The sequence below is a fragment of the Hoplias malabaricus genome, chromosome 2 (genome assembly GCF_029633855.1).
Source record: "Hoplias malabaricus isolate fHopMal1 chromosome 2, fHopMal1.hap1, whole genome shotgun sequence".
In the NCBI taxonomy this organism is placed as follows: Eukaryota; Metazoa; Chordata; class Actinopteri; order Characiformes; family Erythrinidae; genus Hoplias; species Hoplias malabaricus.
Genome location: NC_089801.1, coordinates 31388425 through 31404348, shown reverse-complemented (window position 1 = coordinate 31404348; position 15924 = coordinate 31388425). Strand labels below are relative to the sequence as shown.

Here is a 15924-nt window from a genome sequence, read left to right as displayed (position 1 = left end):
AAGGGCTTGATCTTGGTTAAATGCCTAAGCTGCACTTGATATCATCTTACCTTCTTAGAGTCTTAGTGCCATCTGTGCCAACAGAGAAGAGTAACAGTAAAATCTAACCTTCTCCACTGCATTATGGATGAACGAGAGAGAGAGAGAGAAAGAAAGCTCAAGTTGCTACTTAAGGGAATAGTAAGAAAGGAAGTAGAGGAGAAATGGAGGGAATCATTGGAAATCAATGTTAATTGCTGTATTTATGTAATAAAGGAAGGCGGGGGGATAGAGAGCAAATAATGGAGCCCTAAGAAAGAGAAAGACACAAGACTCCAGGCTTCACAAAAATCTCCCCATTAAACACAGGCCTCCTGGTGAAGATTTGTTCAGTTAAATAATACCAAACATCATTATTTTATCCTTTCATTAGCATTTTGTACATTTTAGAAACTTCCCAATTGAATTCGTGGATACACTTTAAAGTAGCTGAATTCTCTATTTACAAACTAATTACAAAATTTTACAAACACACAGCAGCAGTATATATAATCGAGTGTGAGGTACATAGGAACATAGTTACATATTTTAATTTAAACTTAGACACAAATTTGTTTATTCATCTTCTGTAGCCAATTCATCCTCTGGATGCTGTGGTAGGTCTGGATCCTACCCAGAATGACTCGGTGCAAGGCAGGAATACACACTGTACGCCCATCAGTCACAGGCGTCTGGGAAAGAACTAGAGCTCTTGGAGGAAACCCACACAGACACAGGGAGAACACATCAAACTCCTCACGGACAGGGAACCAAAGCGAGGAACTGGAATTGTGTGGTACAACTATCTGTGCAGAGCACGAATTAGCATACTGACAAAAAAATAATATATAAAATTTAAACACAAAATGTGTTAGCCTTTGAACAAGCCCCCTTTTCAGATTATATTCTGGCAATTGCTAGTAGATGGTCTCTCTGGAGTGTTTAATCATTATACACCTACTTTGACAACTTTTTTTGTAACTTTCTTCCCGTTGACTAGCCACATAGAAACACAGATGTGTTTCCCCCTTCCTCCAGCACCACCTCCATTAGCAACAACAGGCTAGTAGTCTGGTGCTATCCACACACAGACAATTACTCCACTTAATCCAGTTAAAGGAGATGCTTTCAGGATTAGAGATATCCACACGCATATAATCTCATTTGGAGAACGAATGGATGAGCTGCTTGGAGCTTTAGGTTTGGGTTAGCTCGCTAACTCTGCTGTTTTACCTCACAGAAAATCTCAAAGAAAAGTTAGCAGCTAATGCAAATCCCAACAGAGACCATGCTAACAGCTAATGACCAGACTAACTCAAGAAAGGACCCAAGGCTTTTGTTGAGATTGGAACTAAAGGAGAATCTGTAAGGTGAGGCTCAAACCTCACAAAAAGGCAAAGAAATAAGAATCACTGAGGCCAAGCTTTGGCTAAAAATAGCAAAAGAAATGTTGATGCTTTGGCAACAAAATGAGGAACATAGCAAGGATTTATGACACATGATGCAACAGGGGGAAACATTGTGGTTTGAGAACTTGGAACAGGGAATGAGTAATTGCTTAAAATGCATATGGGACTGTAAGAGAGTTTAGATCCAATTTTAAGCTTATAAGTGGCTACAGAATTTATACTTTTGTGCTAATTCTACCACACCTTTTGCCATCACATTTATATACTAGCATTAGCATATAAAATGACATTATGCTAATGATACCACAGATGCCTGATGGCAAAATGTATCATTAATAAACTATTTTATTTTTTTAAGCCCATTACAGCTTAAAAAAGGCATTCTTATCCTGACCAACTTCCCATTCTAATTTTGTTATAAAAGTAAGCTAATGTACAGTTAGGAATCTTGTCCAATGTATTATGTAGTATGGCATGGTGTGGATACTCCAGCTAGGAAGTGGTTATCAATGTTATCCATTATGGTACACAATCCACCAATCTATTTTTACCTGTTAATATAACCACAGCCAATGAATGGTCCAATCCATCATGACCCAATGATGCTAATTCCAAACATGCTTCCTATTGAAAAGACAAGAAGTACTGAGGCATGGAAATGAAACAGCAGAAAAATCTGACAGGTCTAAAATGAGAATAATTTATAAGAGAGTGTGGAAGAGAAGGGATGGTGGAGGGATAGAGGAACGACAGATTGCAGTGTAAAGCACTGTCAGTTTTCACAGCGTGTCAACAGTGACCTCGATAACCAGCTACCTGTCAAACACACACATACACTCGCCAAGTCTCAGCATGCAAACACACATTTAAAAACCCTCATTTCTACTTCAGTTGCAGCTGTCAAAACTGGAACTCAAGCCCCAATTGACTTTCATCAGCTTGTATCTTCTACACAAGGACCAGATAAACAGTGTTGTCAATACATTTAGCAGACAGCAGAAGTCTCCCATGTAAACATTTTTTAAAACTGTTAATGTCTTTTGTATATCATAGACAATGTTAACAAATTTATTTTATCTTAAAGCAAAATTTCTCATAACTTTTTGAAATGTTTCCTCCCACAGTCCAAAAACACACGTTGGTAGGTGAATTGGCGACTCAAAAGTGTCCGTAGGTGTGAGTGTGTGAGTGAATGTGTGTGTGTCTGTGTTGCCCTGTGAAGGACTGGCGCCCCCTCCAGGGTGTGTTCCTGCCTTGCGCCCAATGATTCCAGGTAGGCTCTGGACCCACTGTGACCCTGAATTGGATAAGCGGTTACAGACAATGAATGAATGAATGAATGAATGAATGTTTGAGGTGATACTACAATATGCTCATTACATAAGTATGTTTTAGTGAAAGGAAACTTTTAGCTACAAAATTGTTGATATATTTGGACTTTAGCAGTTAGCTAAAACATATCAATAATAATTGGTATTTAGTACTGGGACATATCCAATAAAATGTCAAATATGGCTTGGAGAACAATTAACATGCTAGGCTAGTGATATACTTTACTAGCACTAGTAGCCCCACTGAGAATTTTAGAGGATAAAGGCTATCTGAGGTAATTCATAGTGCTGGAGAAAAGTGTCAGCTTAGCATGCAGGCTAACTGTTTCAAATAATACAGGTCAGTAATAAGTATCTAGTTCCCAGTGATGCCCTGTTCCTTTATCAAGTATGTGGTTTGATAATATGTTAATTTGCTTGGTTTTAGAAATTTTAGAAAAAGTTAAAATGTTATCTTGTTGGTTTCTGGTAAATGAGTTGCTTTAATAGTTGCTTTAATGGGGCTTCAGTTTTGTAGTTTGTTATGAACACAAAATAACAGGTTTTCCATGATCAGACATACACTCAGCAACTGACAAGATCAAGTATTTTAATTTTTATAGTTTGTTATTGTTTGTTATTATTGTCTAAGTTAAATGGAAAGGAATATTATCTGTCCCTAAAGGCCTGTGATTATCTGCCCCAAGTGTCCTCTATTTTGGAAACCAAAATATGGTCACCCTAATTATACCCAAAGTTATATGACACAAAACCCACTGCAAAACGCTGTGAACAAATTTTCACCAGAAAATTCATACTGGGGACACTCTGCTAATACTGATGCACCAAACGTATTTTGGTTTCTGGAAAGTATTTAGGATAAGTCTGACCTTTGTCCATACTATTGTTTAATAAAAGGATCTCAGATTCTTACCTGTCATTATCTATGGGTCTGAAGCTTGGCAGAATGTGTTTGAAACTGCTGTTTCTATCCAGTTTGGGTTGACTCTTGGTCCTCTTTATAGATCCTTTTAACCTGCGGCTCAGGAAACCCTAATTAGGGAGAAAGAGAGAGAGAGGGAGAGAGGGGATGGAGGATGAGGAAAAAAATATTTGTGATATTTTATCACAAAGGACATAATCACATCATTGGACATAATCACATCTTGAAATGTAATTATTTCATTAATTCTTTGATTTATATTTTCCCTTTTCCACGTGCGTCCTCCTGTCACATTTTTTCCTCGCTCAGGAGTCAGCTTCCTCTAGCAGAGGTTGCCATGGAGACAGCAGGGTAAAACTGAGGGAGCAGAGAGAGAGAGAGAGAGAGGGAGGAAGTAATAGAGAGATAGACACCAGTAGGAAGGAAAGACAAGGACATAAGTGCAATGGAGGTCAAGAATGTGCAGAAACCCTGCTGATCATTAGTGTTCAGCCCTTGGAGAAAAGCAACAGAAAACATGGTAAAAGAGAGAAAACACCTGGAAAAACAAGGAAAAAGGAAAACAAGGGGTCAGTACTTTCAGAAACATGCGGTAACATTTTACTGTATGTGGTTATTCGTAAGGCCACATGAGGCCTACCTAAGCCATTTAAGCGGTGGCTTATACTGTTATTTTGCAGGACAATGTTTCATTTCTATTTTCATGTCTATTTCAGCAGCACAATTCCACGCCTCTTTCTACATGAGTTTTGCAGCGTGGGTTTGTAGACAGAGTGCAGTACAGATCTGTCTCCTATTGAAAATATATGGGGCATCATAAAGAGGGGAATCAAGTCTTGTATTCATCAAGGACAGGCAAAAAATTCACTTGCAAACCTGTCACAACTAGTAAATTCTCTACAAGCTTCTCTTTTTATTAAGTTACAGGTATTCATTCATTCATTATCTGTAACCGCTTATCCAGTTCAGGGTCACGGTGGGTCCAGAACATACCTGGAATCATTAAAGGCAAGGGAATACACCCTGGAGGGGGCGCCAGTCCTTCACAGGGCAACACACACACACTCACACCTACGGACACTTTCGAGTCGCCAATCCACATACCAACGTGTGTTTTTGGACTGTGGTAGGAAACCGGAGTACCCGGAGGAAACCCACACTGACACAGGGAGAACACTCCAACTCCTCACAGACAGTCACCCGGAGCGGGACTTGAACCCACAACCTCCAGAACCCTGGAGCTGTGTGACAATATTTTCTTTGTCTTTTATCATGTATAAATAAAATTAAGTATATTACATTTATTTCTAGGGCGGCACGGTGGCGCAGCAGGTAGTGTCGCAGTCACACAGCTCCAGGGGCCTGGAGGTTGTGGGTTCGATTCCAGCTCTGGGTGACTGTCTGTGAGGAGTTGGTGTGTTCTCCCCGTGTCCGCGTGGGTTTCCTCCCACAGTCCAAAAACACATGTTGCAGGTGGATTGGCGACTCGAAAGTGTCCGTAGGTGTGAGTGAATGTGTGTGTGTCTGTGTTGCCCTGTGAAGGACTGGCGTCCCCTCCAGGGTGTATTCCCGCCTTGCGCCCGATGATTCCAGGTAGGCTCTGGACCCCCCGCGACCCTAAATTGGATAAGCGGTTACAGATAATGGATGGATGGACATTTATTTCTTCTTTACTGCATTGGTAAAAACTGTCCCGACTTTTTATGGGTTTATATGAGAGAGAGAGAGATAGAGACTTGTGAAAAAACACCTACAGTACAATGTTAATGAACGTTCTGATTTAAAGAGGCTGTAAACAGTCAGGCGCCTGCTTTCCTCACGATAACAACATTTGCATATTCTGTGTAATTAGTCCCCCCAAACCCTCACGCGATTACTCTGTCCAAACGAACACGCTCCTAATCACAGTCTAATCACAGCACACCAATCAATTACATTGTGAAAGTGCTCTGAATAGATGGAAATGGATGGAAATTGGAAGAGGCAAGAACACAAACTGCACAATAAAGATGTTTTGGCTGTGTATATATTGCTGCATGACGTGTTTAAAATCCCCAACAAAAACACAAATAGGAATAGCAGTTGTCCACACTAACAAATATTCAGAGCTCTAAATTTATAAGTCTAGATTATAATTGAAAAACAAAGAGTGAGATATAAAAGTGATAGTCATTGGTTCCTCATTGCAAACTCCAACCATTAGTAAGGGCACCCCCAAACTGTGCTGAGTGAAGGGGAGAGGCAGTAATGTATTTATTTATTAGTATAATTTTTTAAAATAATTTTCTTACAAAAGTCTTTACTCTTGTTCTACACAAAGACTTTGATGTCCATTCAAAGAACAAAGGATCCAATTGTGTTCAGTATTCCACTCCACTTCACACCTGATCCAGCTCTGGAATACCTGAAAACCCCAGGTATTTCCAGGACAAGCAAGAAAGCAGCCACTCTAGACTGAAAATTAGGTGCCTATAGGTTGATTCCCACGCTTTCCTCGGCAGCGTCCCCATCCCTGCAGTATGCCGTGACATGCAGTGTGGGAAAACTGGGGGATGTTGAAAACATCAGACCCTGGAGTCCAGAGATATCTATCCATCTGTGAGTGTGTGGCTGTGTATATCATTCCTGAATCTGTTCAGCTAGGCCTAAGATTGTATCCTATGGCATTTATATCTGTTACATTTGAGATTGATATAATTGGATTGATATAATGGAAGTTAAATGAGTTTTTACCACCAAAATATAGCATACAATATTTATACAACTGATTAAAATGTTTACAAAGGCATCTAACAGGAAAATATTAAGTTGATTTGTAGTCCTTGAATAAACCTTCATGTGGATACAGCCATATTTCAAACAATCATTGACTCAGTCATTCATATTCTGTACTTCCACTTCATTTTAATCAAGTTCTTGTTGGGTCCAAAGCCTACCCAGAACCATTGGAGCACAATGTGGACAATTTCACACCTTCATCCCAGTCAATCACACACACACACACACCTGTGGAGAGTTTCACGTATTCACCCACTTCACCCACTATATGATCCAAATAGCAACGCATGTAATTGGACGGTGGGATGAATACACAGCACACGGAGGAAACCCATGCAGACACAGTGAGAACACACCATTGGTCCAAGGTTAAAAACCTATGATCACTGAAATTTCATGACCCTGCATCAGTATTAACTACTGAAACATTTTGCCTTATTATTCTGACCTATGCTGCCCTTTCTCAAAGCCTCAGTTCAGTTACAAATGGGATCAAGGAAAATGTCTGTAGTGTCTATAATATTTATTCATAGTCTAACTATGAATAAACGAAAACCTCATTTCAAATCAGTATGCCATCAACTATTCTCTGAATAAAATGAAAGACAACTGAAAATCATTCTAGCAAAGACATGGTTCCACTTCAGCAAATGTCTTAACTCTCTCTCAAACAGCGCTTAATCTTTTTCAATTTAGTCTTGTTTGCTCCCTTGGTTTTCTCAAGGGCACAAGGTAGAAGCCTTATCTCTTCCTGCCACTCTTTAGCATACCACATACACTGTGGCCAAACATTTATAGACACACATTATAAGTCTATGTACATATTATGGACACTGGTGTTTAAATGTGCACACACAGTTTCTAAAATCTTCATGGAAAGACTAAATGGGAAACTGGAACAGCTGTACATGATTTTCACAGAAATATCCCAACATCTAGTGTAAAGCCTTCCCAGACGATTAAAATCTGTTACTGTAGCATGTGGGGACAAAACACCCTTGAGTTCAGAAAACAAATCACTAGATGAGCAGGTGTCTGGAAACTTTTAGACGTTTAGTGTAATTGCTTTCTGTTCTCAACAAGACAAATCCACCCAGAAGCAGAGGCTGGATTGAAACTGTTTTCTCACTCTTTGGCCATTTTGGAAATGTCCACTGTTGCCCCCTGTCTGCAATCCTTAGAACAACAGCTGACCTCCGTCTGCATCTGAAATGGGAATTTACTCGGGCACCTTTCAATCTTTTTAATACATGCTTGATTAAATAATCTGACAATATTTCCCCATGTCTTTCTATCTCTTTGGTAAAAACAATACTAGCCACAGTACATACACCGCCGTCATTAGTTTGATACAGGCCACAAAAATGGATATGTATCACTTTAATGAAACAGCATAGCAACAAATAAACTCATTCTGAATGACACTGGAGGAGATAATCTCAAACACACACACACACACACACACACACAATTATGACTCAACAGTTTGGGCAAACTGTCATTTCTTTCCGACTAGCAGCCTGTTAAAATGTAGGGCTATAAATACCATTCTCTCTCTCTAGATATTTTAAGCCTTCTCTCCTTTTCTTCAGGAGCCTGTGATAAAAAGAAGTTCTCAGCACTGTCTGAACATTTCTCTAATGTCAAACGGTGATAGCAATGAAAAGTTCATAAATATTTAAATGCAAATAAATAAATGAATAAATAAAAAATTAAACGACCCTCTCCAAATCAAATGTTTAACCTTGTGAACGTGTCTGTGTGGTGTTTATGCTGGAAGATGTATTACAAATGTCAAGAAACAGTTAGTGACATGGCTGAACATTTTATGAAATAGTCCGTGTCCTTGCTGAGCATTTTGCTCTTGGAAACTGTAATGTGCCACAGACAATCTCAAATGGATGATTTTAGGCTGCCTGGGTTTGTTACATCTTCAGAGGGATGGGTGGAGAGAGGCAGGGACTACATGCATATTCTTACATCTGCACATACTGAATAAGGATGATGACTTACACCTAAACCACTTTTAAGATGTTATCATTTGGCATGATGGCATTTATTTTGGGGAAATAAGTTCTAAATCTGTAATGCTGATGAACGAGATGGGACCAAGATTTCTTTTTTACGTGCAAAAAGTTAGGGCTTTGCTAACTTTTACTATGTTGACTAGAATGGTTTTACTAGTCAAGATAGTAAAAATAAGTGAAAGCATAAAACATATTGGGCGGCACAGTGGTGCAGCAGGTAGTGTCGCAGTCACACAGCTCCAGGGGCCTGGAGGTTGTGGGTTCGATTCCCGCTCCGGGTGACCGTCTGTGAGGAGTTGGTGTGTTCTCCCCGTGTCCGCGTGGGTTTCCTCCAGGTGCTCTGGTTTCCTCCCACAGTCCAAAAACACACGTTGGTAGGCGGATTGGCGACTCAAAAACTGTCCGTCCGTGTGTGTGTGTGTTGCCCTGTGAAGGACTGGCGCCCCCTCCAGGGTGTAATCCCACCTTGCGCCCAATGATTCCAGGTAGGCTCTGGACCAACCGCAACCCTGAACTGGATAAGCGCTTACAGATAATGAATAAAAACATATTGGGAGAAAATTAAGCTATGATCTTTGCACAGGTCACTTTTTGGGTTTTATTCAGTTCAGTAAATAAACATTAATTGTGCATTACAACATGTAGAAATGCTATCTGTAGATAATATCTCATCATTTAGGGTACTCAAACATTTGACTACGAGTGTGTTTAACCCTTTTATAAATGCATTTACTAAAAGAACCATTTTGAATGATATAATATATAAAATTCTACATCAAATTCTATATTATTTGATATAAAATTCTATATCAAATAATATAGACATATATGTCAGACACCAAACAGAATAGAATATGAGTGATACTTAAAAGGCAAACCCAGTACAGGTTCAACTAATATGGACTAAAAACTAAACATCAGCTTTCCAAAGCCTTTCTTTCTGTCTAAATCAAAATATTCAAAATATTCAGTCAATTTTTACAGTCCAATAAAATAACTAGAAAAACTAGAGAAACATCAAAGCAAAATTAATTATTTTTGCCCAAATCTCAAAGAAAGACAAAGAGAATCTAATGGATCTCTCTCTCTCTCTCTCTCTCTCTCTCTCTCTCTCTCTCTCTCTCTCAGTGACAGTGAATCCTTCAGAAACCCAACTTTATGTTTATTAAAGTAATTGCAATACCAACTTGTGTACAGTGGGGGCAAAAGTGTGCAGCTAAGTCCATCACAAACAGCCTGCGTATGACCAGAAGCAAAGCCTTTCCCATCTGTTTTGTTCAGTTTTAGTCTTTGCAGTTGGTGTAGACTGTATTAAACAAATTTACACCTAGGGGTCATGACCACATGGGATTGTTGTGGGAACTTTATTTTACACCAACTGGCTATAGCATTAAATTGAGAGCCTTTGTTCTAAACCCATTGTTCATTTTATCCTCTCCACTGATCATACAAGTGTGCTTTATTATTCTGCAATTACAGACTGCAGTGATACTGATGTGGTGGTATGAAATAATTGGCCACTCCATCGGACAAAGAACAGTTCATCTGTTGCTGCACAGTTTGTGTTGGTCATCTTCTGGTTCTTAAAGAGTGGACACAGGATGCTTTTGACTGGATTGTTTTGGTCGATGAAGTATAATGATACTGTTAAGTTAAAAAAACTCCAGCAGCACTGATGTGTCTGATCCACTTGTACCAACCCAACACACTACCAAAACGTCCATGTCACCAAAGTGCTCAGGACAATCCACATACGTACTCCAAATCCAAATAATACCAGTTCTCTGGTGTTCTGGTTCTGACCACTGGAGAACGGGCTGAAAGTGGGGTAACAAAATATACAGAACAACAATTGGACTATTGTACATTACACATAGCACCTATATGGTCAGAGGGGTTGATAAAATAGACAATGAGTGTAGTACAATGTCCTTTTGATGTCAAGGCTGATTGTTATGTTTACTGTTTAGTGAAAAAAATATTCTTCTTTTAGGATTGATGTCATAACTTTTTATTTTTTAATTATTTATGTTGATTTTTTCCAATTCTTTATTAATACAGTAAATAATAATACAATGTTTGGGGTCAGGCGTATTTGCATGGATATATTCAAGATTTCATACTAAATTTATTTTAAATATGGCCACCACTATGTAGAGACCTCCACAGTGGAGAATAAACAGGCCCCTTCAGGACTGGCTTAAGGACGAGTTGCATTCTACAGAAGAAATATAAAGATGTAAAATAACTTATTGCTCCTTTAAGTGGTGAATGTTGTCAGTAACCATGTACAGCATAGACTACATCCAGCCTGTCAGATCTATCCTCAGACTGAGAATCAAAGCCTTGTTTGTGTTATTGGTGCATGTTATTGTGTTTATAAGGGTGGATACGTTTAATGAAAATGAAAAAACCCACTGCCTCAGCCTAAGTTTACCACATAAAGTAGGAAATTTGCTTTCCTCAAAATTTTTGTTTAGGGCTCAGGGAAACCAGAGAAGCTTTCAAACTTTAACTTCAAACACACACACAGCCATGTGCAAATAGTGTGTGAAGTGTTTCAGCAAAAGATGTGGTGAACATTTGCAACACAGGGGAGTCATCTGGAGTCCAGACCACCTTCACTTTAGTCAAACGACACTCTGTCTCACACACACACACACACGTTTTGTCTCAAATCAAGTACTGCTATATGGCATTAGCCAACCTTAGAGCTACCAGTGGGTTCAGGCACAAACAGTCCCTGCTACTTTGCTCTCATCTAGGCATGCACCACTCAGACCTGAAACTATGCTCTATAGCCATATTTCTAACACCCGATCAAACATCACATTCAGCAAACCTCTAGACAGTTCAGGTATTTATTCTGTTTTACCTCCAATACACCAGATTCAAGTCATGAATGATGTATTACCAGTGTATGCTCTTATTAAGGATTCTATTTAAGAGGGCGAATAATTCTGAGACTGCAGTAGTTATTTAAAATGACTATTATTCATTCATTCTTTCATTATCTGTAACCGCTTATCCAGTCCAGGGTCGTGGTGGGTCCAGAGCCTACCTGGAATCATTGGGCGCAAGGCGGGAATACACCCTGTAGGGGGCGCCAGTCCTTCACAGGGCAACACAGACACACACACACACACACACACACACACACACACACACACACATTCACTCACACACTCACTCCTACGGACACTTTTGAGTCGCCAATCCACCTTCCAACATGTGTTTTTGGACTGTGGGTAAAATGACTATTAGTTATGTTGAAATATTGTAATTTGTTCTTCTTGCAAAATGGCAAAATAGGTTTAGGTTAGAGTTGAATTATTTTGATTGAAACTGTAACTGCTGCACAATTTAAGGTGGACTGGCATCAGAATGTAACGACTAAACCATGGAAAATTACATTAGAAATACTAAGATACAAACGTACAGTGACTCTGAAGGGTGTGGCAGCAGCTGTGGGCTCCATTGTGGGCGGGGCTTTTTCAGGGGCAGTGCCTGGCATGCTGCGCCTCCGTCCTGTTTTCTCAGGGGGAGAATCTGAGGAGAGAGGAGAGGAGAGAGAGAGAGAGAGAGAGAGAGAGAGAGAGAGAGAGAGAGAGAGAGAGAATGATGGCATTAAAAATTAATATTCTGAACACCTGGAGAACAGCTTCAGAAGTAGTACACATCAGATTTGAAACACTAAGATGAGGGTTATATTCGCAGCAAAAACATCAGCATAACAAACAAATTTTCAGATCAGATTTTATTATAAAACAATCTCAAAGAATCACAAAGAGAATCTAGTGGAACTCAATACAAAAGGATCTATTTCATAGGCCTTGTCTTATCTCCACTTAGCAGGCAAATCTGAGCATGTCCTATGTTTTTCTGTTGGGTACAGAGTGTGTGTCTACTGTGTATGGAATGTGAGACATTTTGAGGCATGTTATCAAGCATACACAGAGAAAAGGGGAACGTAAAGGGTCAGCGGGGTTGACACTGACCCAGCATGTAAAATGACCTTCCCATATATGTAACATGATAACCTACATTTCATGTGTCATAATGGTACACTCCTCACAGAACATTCGTACACTAGGTCTGAGCAATGTAATCACGCATAGGCCAAGACTGACCAGCACTACAGTGCTTCTATGGTGATTTATATTTATAATTTTGAGAACGTGTATGTTGTATGTTCTAAGCTTATGATAAATTAGGTCAAACAATCTGAAGACATTTCTCTGCATTTTCCCCATGGATAAAGTATCCAGATGGTTGACGTGAGTAAATTTGTATAACTGTAAATATTCATTCATTCATTATCTGTAACCGCTTATCCAGTTCAGGGTCGCGGTGGGTCCAGAGCCTACCTGGAATCATTGGGCGCAAGGCGGGAATACACCCTGGAGGGGGCGCCAGTCCTTCACAGGACAACACACACACACACACACTCACACCTACGGACACTTTTGAATCGCCAATCCACCAACAAACGTGTGTTTTGGGACTGTGGGAGGAAACCCACGTGGACACAGGGAGAACACACCATACTCCTCACATACAGTCCCCCGGAGCGGGAATCGAACCCACAACCTCCAGATCCCTGGAGCTGTGTGACTACTACACTACCTGCTGCACCACCGTGCCGCCCTGTAAATATTTAGTATGTGTTTATTATGCAAAATACATTGTAATACATGCATTAGTGTGTTTATTCACACTTTCATCATTTCATCTTAACCAGGGTCACAGTGGGCCCAGAGTCCACCTGAAATCACTGGGTTTAGGGAAGAATAAATAAATATATACACGAGTTTAGCTTAGCTTTGGCATTGTCAGAGGAGGTTCAAATAAGGTCTTGTTGAAATAGTTGAGGAAATTGAGGAAAAGTTCACAATTGAAAGATCAGCGGTGTGTTAGGAGAGAAGACAGCTTTCACATTAAGTGTCTGTGTCTGATAAGGAGTAGATAGTTTATCAGAAGGAGAGAGAAATAGAGAAAACATCCTTCACAGTATAAAACAGCCGATAAATATTGTTTAAAGGGTAAAGGGTTGCACAGGTAAAACTCCCTGACTGACCCTTTAAGTTGAAAGGAGAGGCACCACAAAGTGAAGAATGAATAGCTCGGGCAATTTGAAATCCAGTAAAATGTTCAGTGCCTACTTGTTGCGTCCTCTTCATTTAATTTCACAGAGAGTTCTGTTGCAAGCTGACCTTGAAAGCACATTTAGCCAGTTGACCAGAGTACCAGCTCTAGGAAGTACACACTTCACACAGTACACATGCTACACACACATTTAAGAAACAGCATTTGCAAGATTTCAGCACTTGACTTGTTTGCACTATCCTCATTGAAACAGATCCACTTTGCCCTGGTACAACATGAACACATGTTTCTATTAGCCCTCCATTGTCATCAGTGACATTTTGATTGACAGGTACCATCCCATCGGTCAGAAAGTACATCTCATGTCCCTGGTGTTCCCATGGCAACTAGATCCCAGGCGCAGTGAGAATTCAGAATGATTTGGCTCTCTGGCTCGAGGAAACAATGCTACCTGTCAGCGCGTATATACACACACTCATACACACACACACACACACACACACAAGGCAGCTTCATGCAAGACTCCAGTCTTCAAGTTCCAGACCCAGTTGTGTGCTGCCAAGACAGCTGTGAAGTTTCTCATAGCCAGGATCAAGACCCAGGCCTTGTCAGTGGGAGCAGAAAACAATACTAACATTTGACTGTAAGAATGATAACTCATAAAAATGTCATAAACTGGCCATTGCATAACATTCCTATTACACATCATGACATTATGACTTTATTATATTTATAATACAAAGCCAACTAGTAGGCATAATGTCGGGTGTCAAGACAAAAGGAGAACACTGTAGTGGACACACCTACCTCATTGGTCCACCTTGTAGATGTAAAGTCAGAGGCAGTAGCCCATATGTTGGCTGAATATTTTTTGGGGGGTGGACTATTCTCAGTTCGGCAGTGACATTGAAGGCTTTAAAATCTCCAGAAGCACTGCTGTGTCTGATCCACTCGTACTAGCACAACACATACTAACACTACCACTACGTCAGTGTCACTGCAGTGCTAAGAATGACCCACCATTCAAATCATACCTACTCTGTGTTGGCGCTGTGGGGACCCTGATCATTAAAGAATGGGCGAAAGGGAGCTAACAAAGTATGCAGGGCAATAGATGGACAACAGTCTGTAATTGTACAAATACAAAGTGCTCCTATACGGTTAATGGAGCTGATAAAATGGACAATGAGTGTGGAAAAAAGGAGGTGGCTTTAATGTTATGGCTGATTGGGGTATTTAATGATAAAAACAAGGTCCTTGGATTGTATTATAAGTGGTTATTGGGTGTATTTTATTGGGTGTTTTTTATTGTCACAATCATTAATGTTGGAATAAGCATTACAATTTAAATTCTTTTCATATTGCACTATTATTACATACAATGCGATAATATAACAACAGGTACAGTACGTGAAGTACAATTATGTCTATAAGGTACATGGTAGTGGATTTTTGAAGGTTGCCATGGTAAAAATGTGACACAAATATGAACACAAAACCAACATCTGTAATAACATCTGCTGTAAAAAAACACACACACACACACACACACACACACACACACACACACACACACACACACCCACACACACACACATACACATACACATACACACACATACACACAAAGAATTGCACATATTTGCAGTCTTGGCCTGTAACTAATGCCAACCACAGTGCAAAAATTACTTGCACATTCTCTCTCCCAAAGTGAGAAGTGGACCAGAGTGCATATGCTATGTGGCCAAAAGTTTTTGGACACCTCTTTTTATTCAACATTCCTCAAGAAACAGCTTTCATTCTTCTGGGAAATCTTTATATTAGGTGTTGGCATACTTTTTTTGATTTTTGATTTTTGTTCACACTCAGATATGGTAGCATTAGTGAGGTCAATAACTGAAGGTGTATGATTATTTCTGGATCACGAGAACCATTCCATCTCATCCCAAAAGTGAGGTCTGTCACTCCAGAGATTGCAGCTGCACTGCTCCACATCCAATGCTTATGGATTTAAACTCCTTTCGCTGATGCTTACCACTGGACATGGTGACCTTAGGCTCATATGCAGAGCAATCCATTTCAGTGGAGATTACAGAAGCTGTGTGTTTACAACTGAACAGCTGTGTTCACAGCGGGAGCCTGTAAATGTTTGGATATTGAACATCTCTCTTAGGAAGGAAAAAAATCAAGCTGTGTCGTTCCTGATGTTACCACGCAGAACCCAATCCAAGCAACATTCAGCCTCGGATCAGACAAAAACACACATCCACAGGGTCAGAAAACACACTTCCTGCACTGTGGGCTGGAAGGTGGTGGTGTTTCCCGGTCTTCCG

At 40.0% G+C, this 15924-nt stretch overlaps 1 protein-coding gene across 1 annotated transcript in view; it reads right to left on the bottom strand.

The window, feature by feature from the left end:
- Positions 1-15924, bottom strand: part of dab2ipb (DAB2 interacting protein b) — a 113103-nt gene that overhangs the window by 63115 nt on the left and 34064 nt on the right. Inside the window, exons 2-3 of the mRNA XM_066658559.1 lie at positions 11925-12034; positions 3672-3790 (exon numbers count right to left, since the gene is read on the bottom strand). Of these exons, the coding sequence (XP_066514656.1) occupies positions 3672-3790; positions 11925-11999 (194 nt within the window). The 5' untranslated portion in view covers positions 12000-12034. The remainder of the gene's footprint in view (positions 1-3671; positions 3791-11924; positions 12035-15924) is intronic.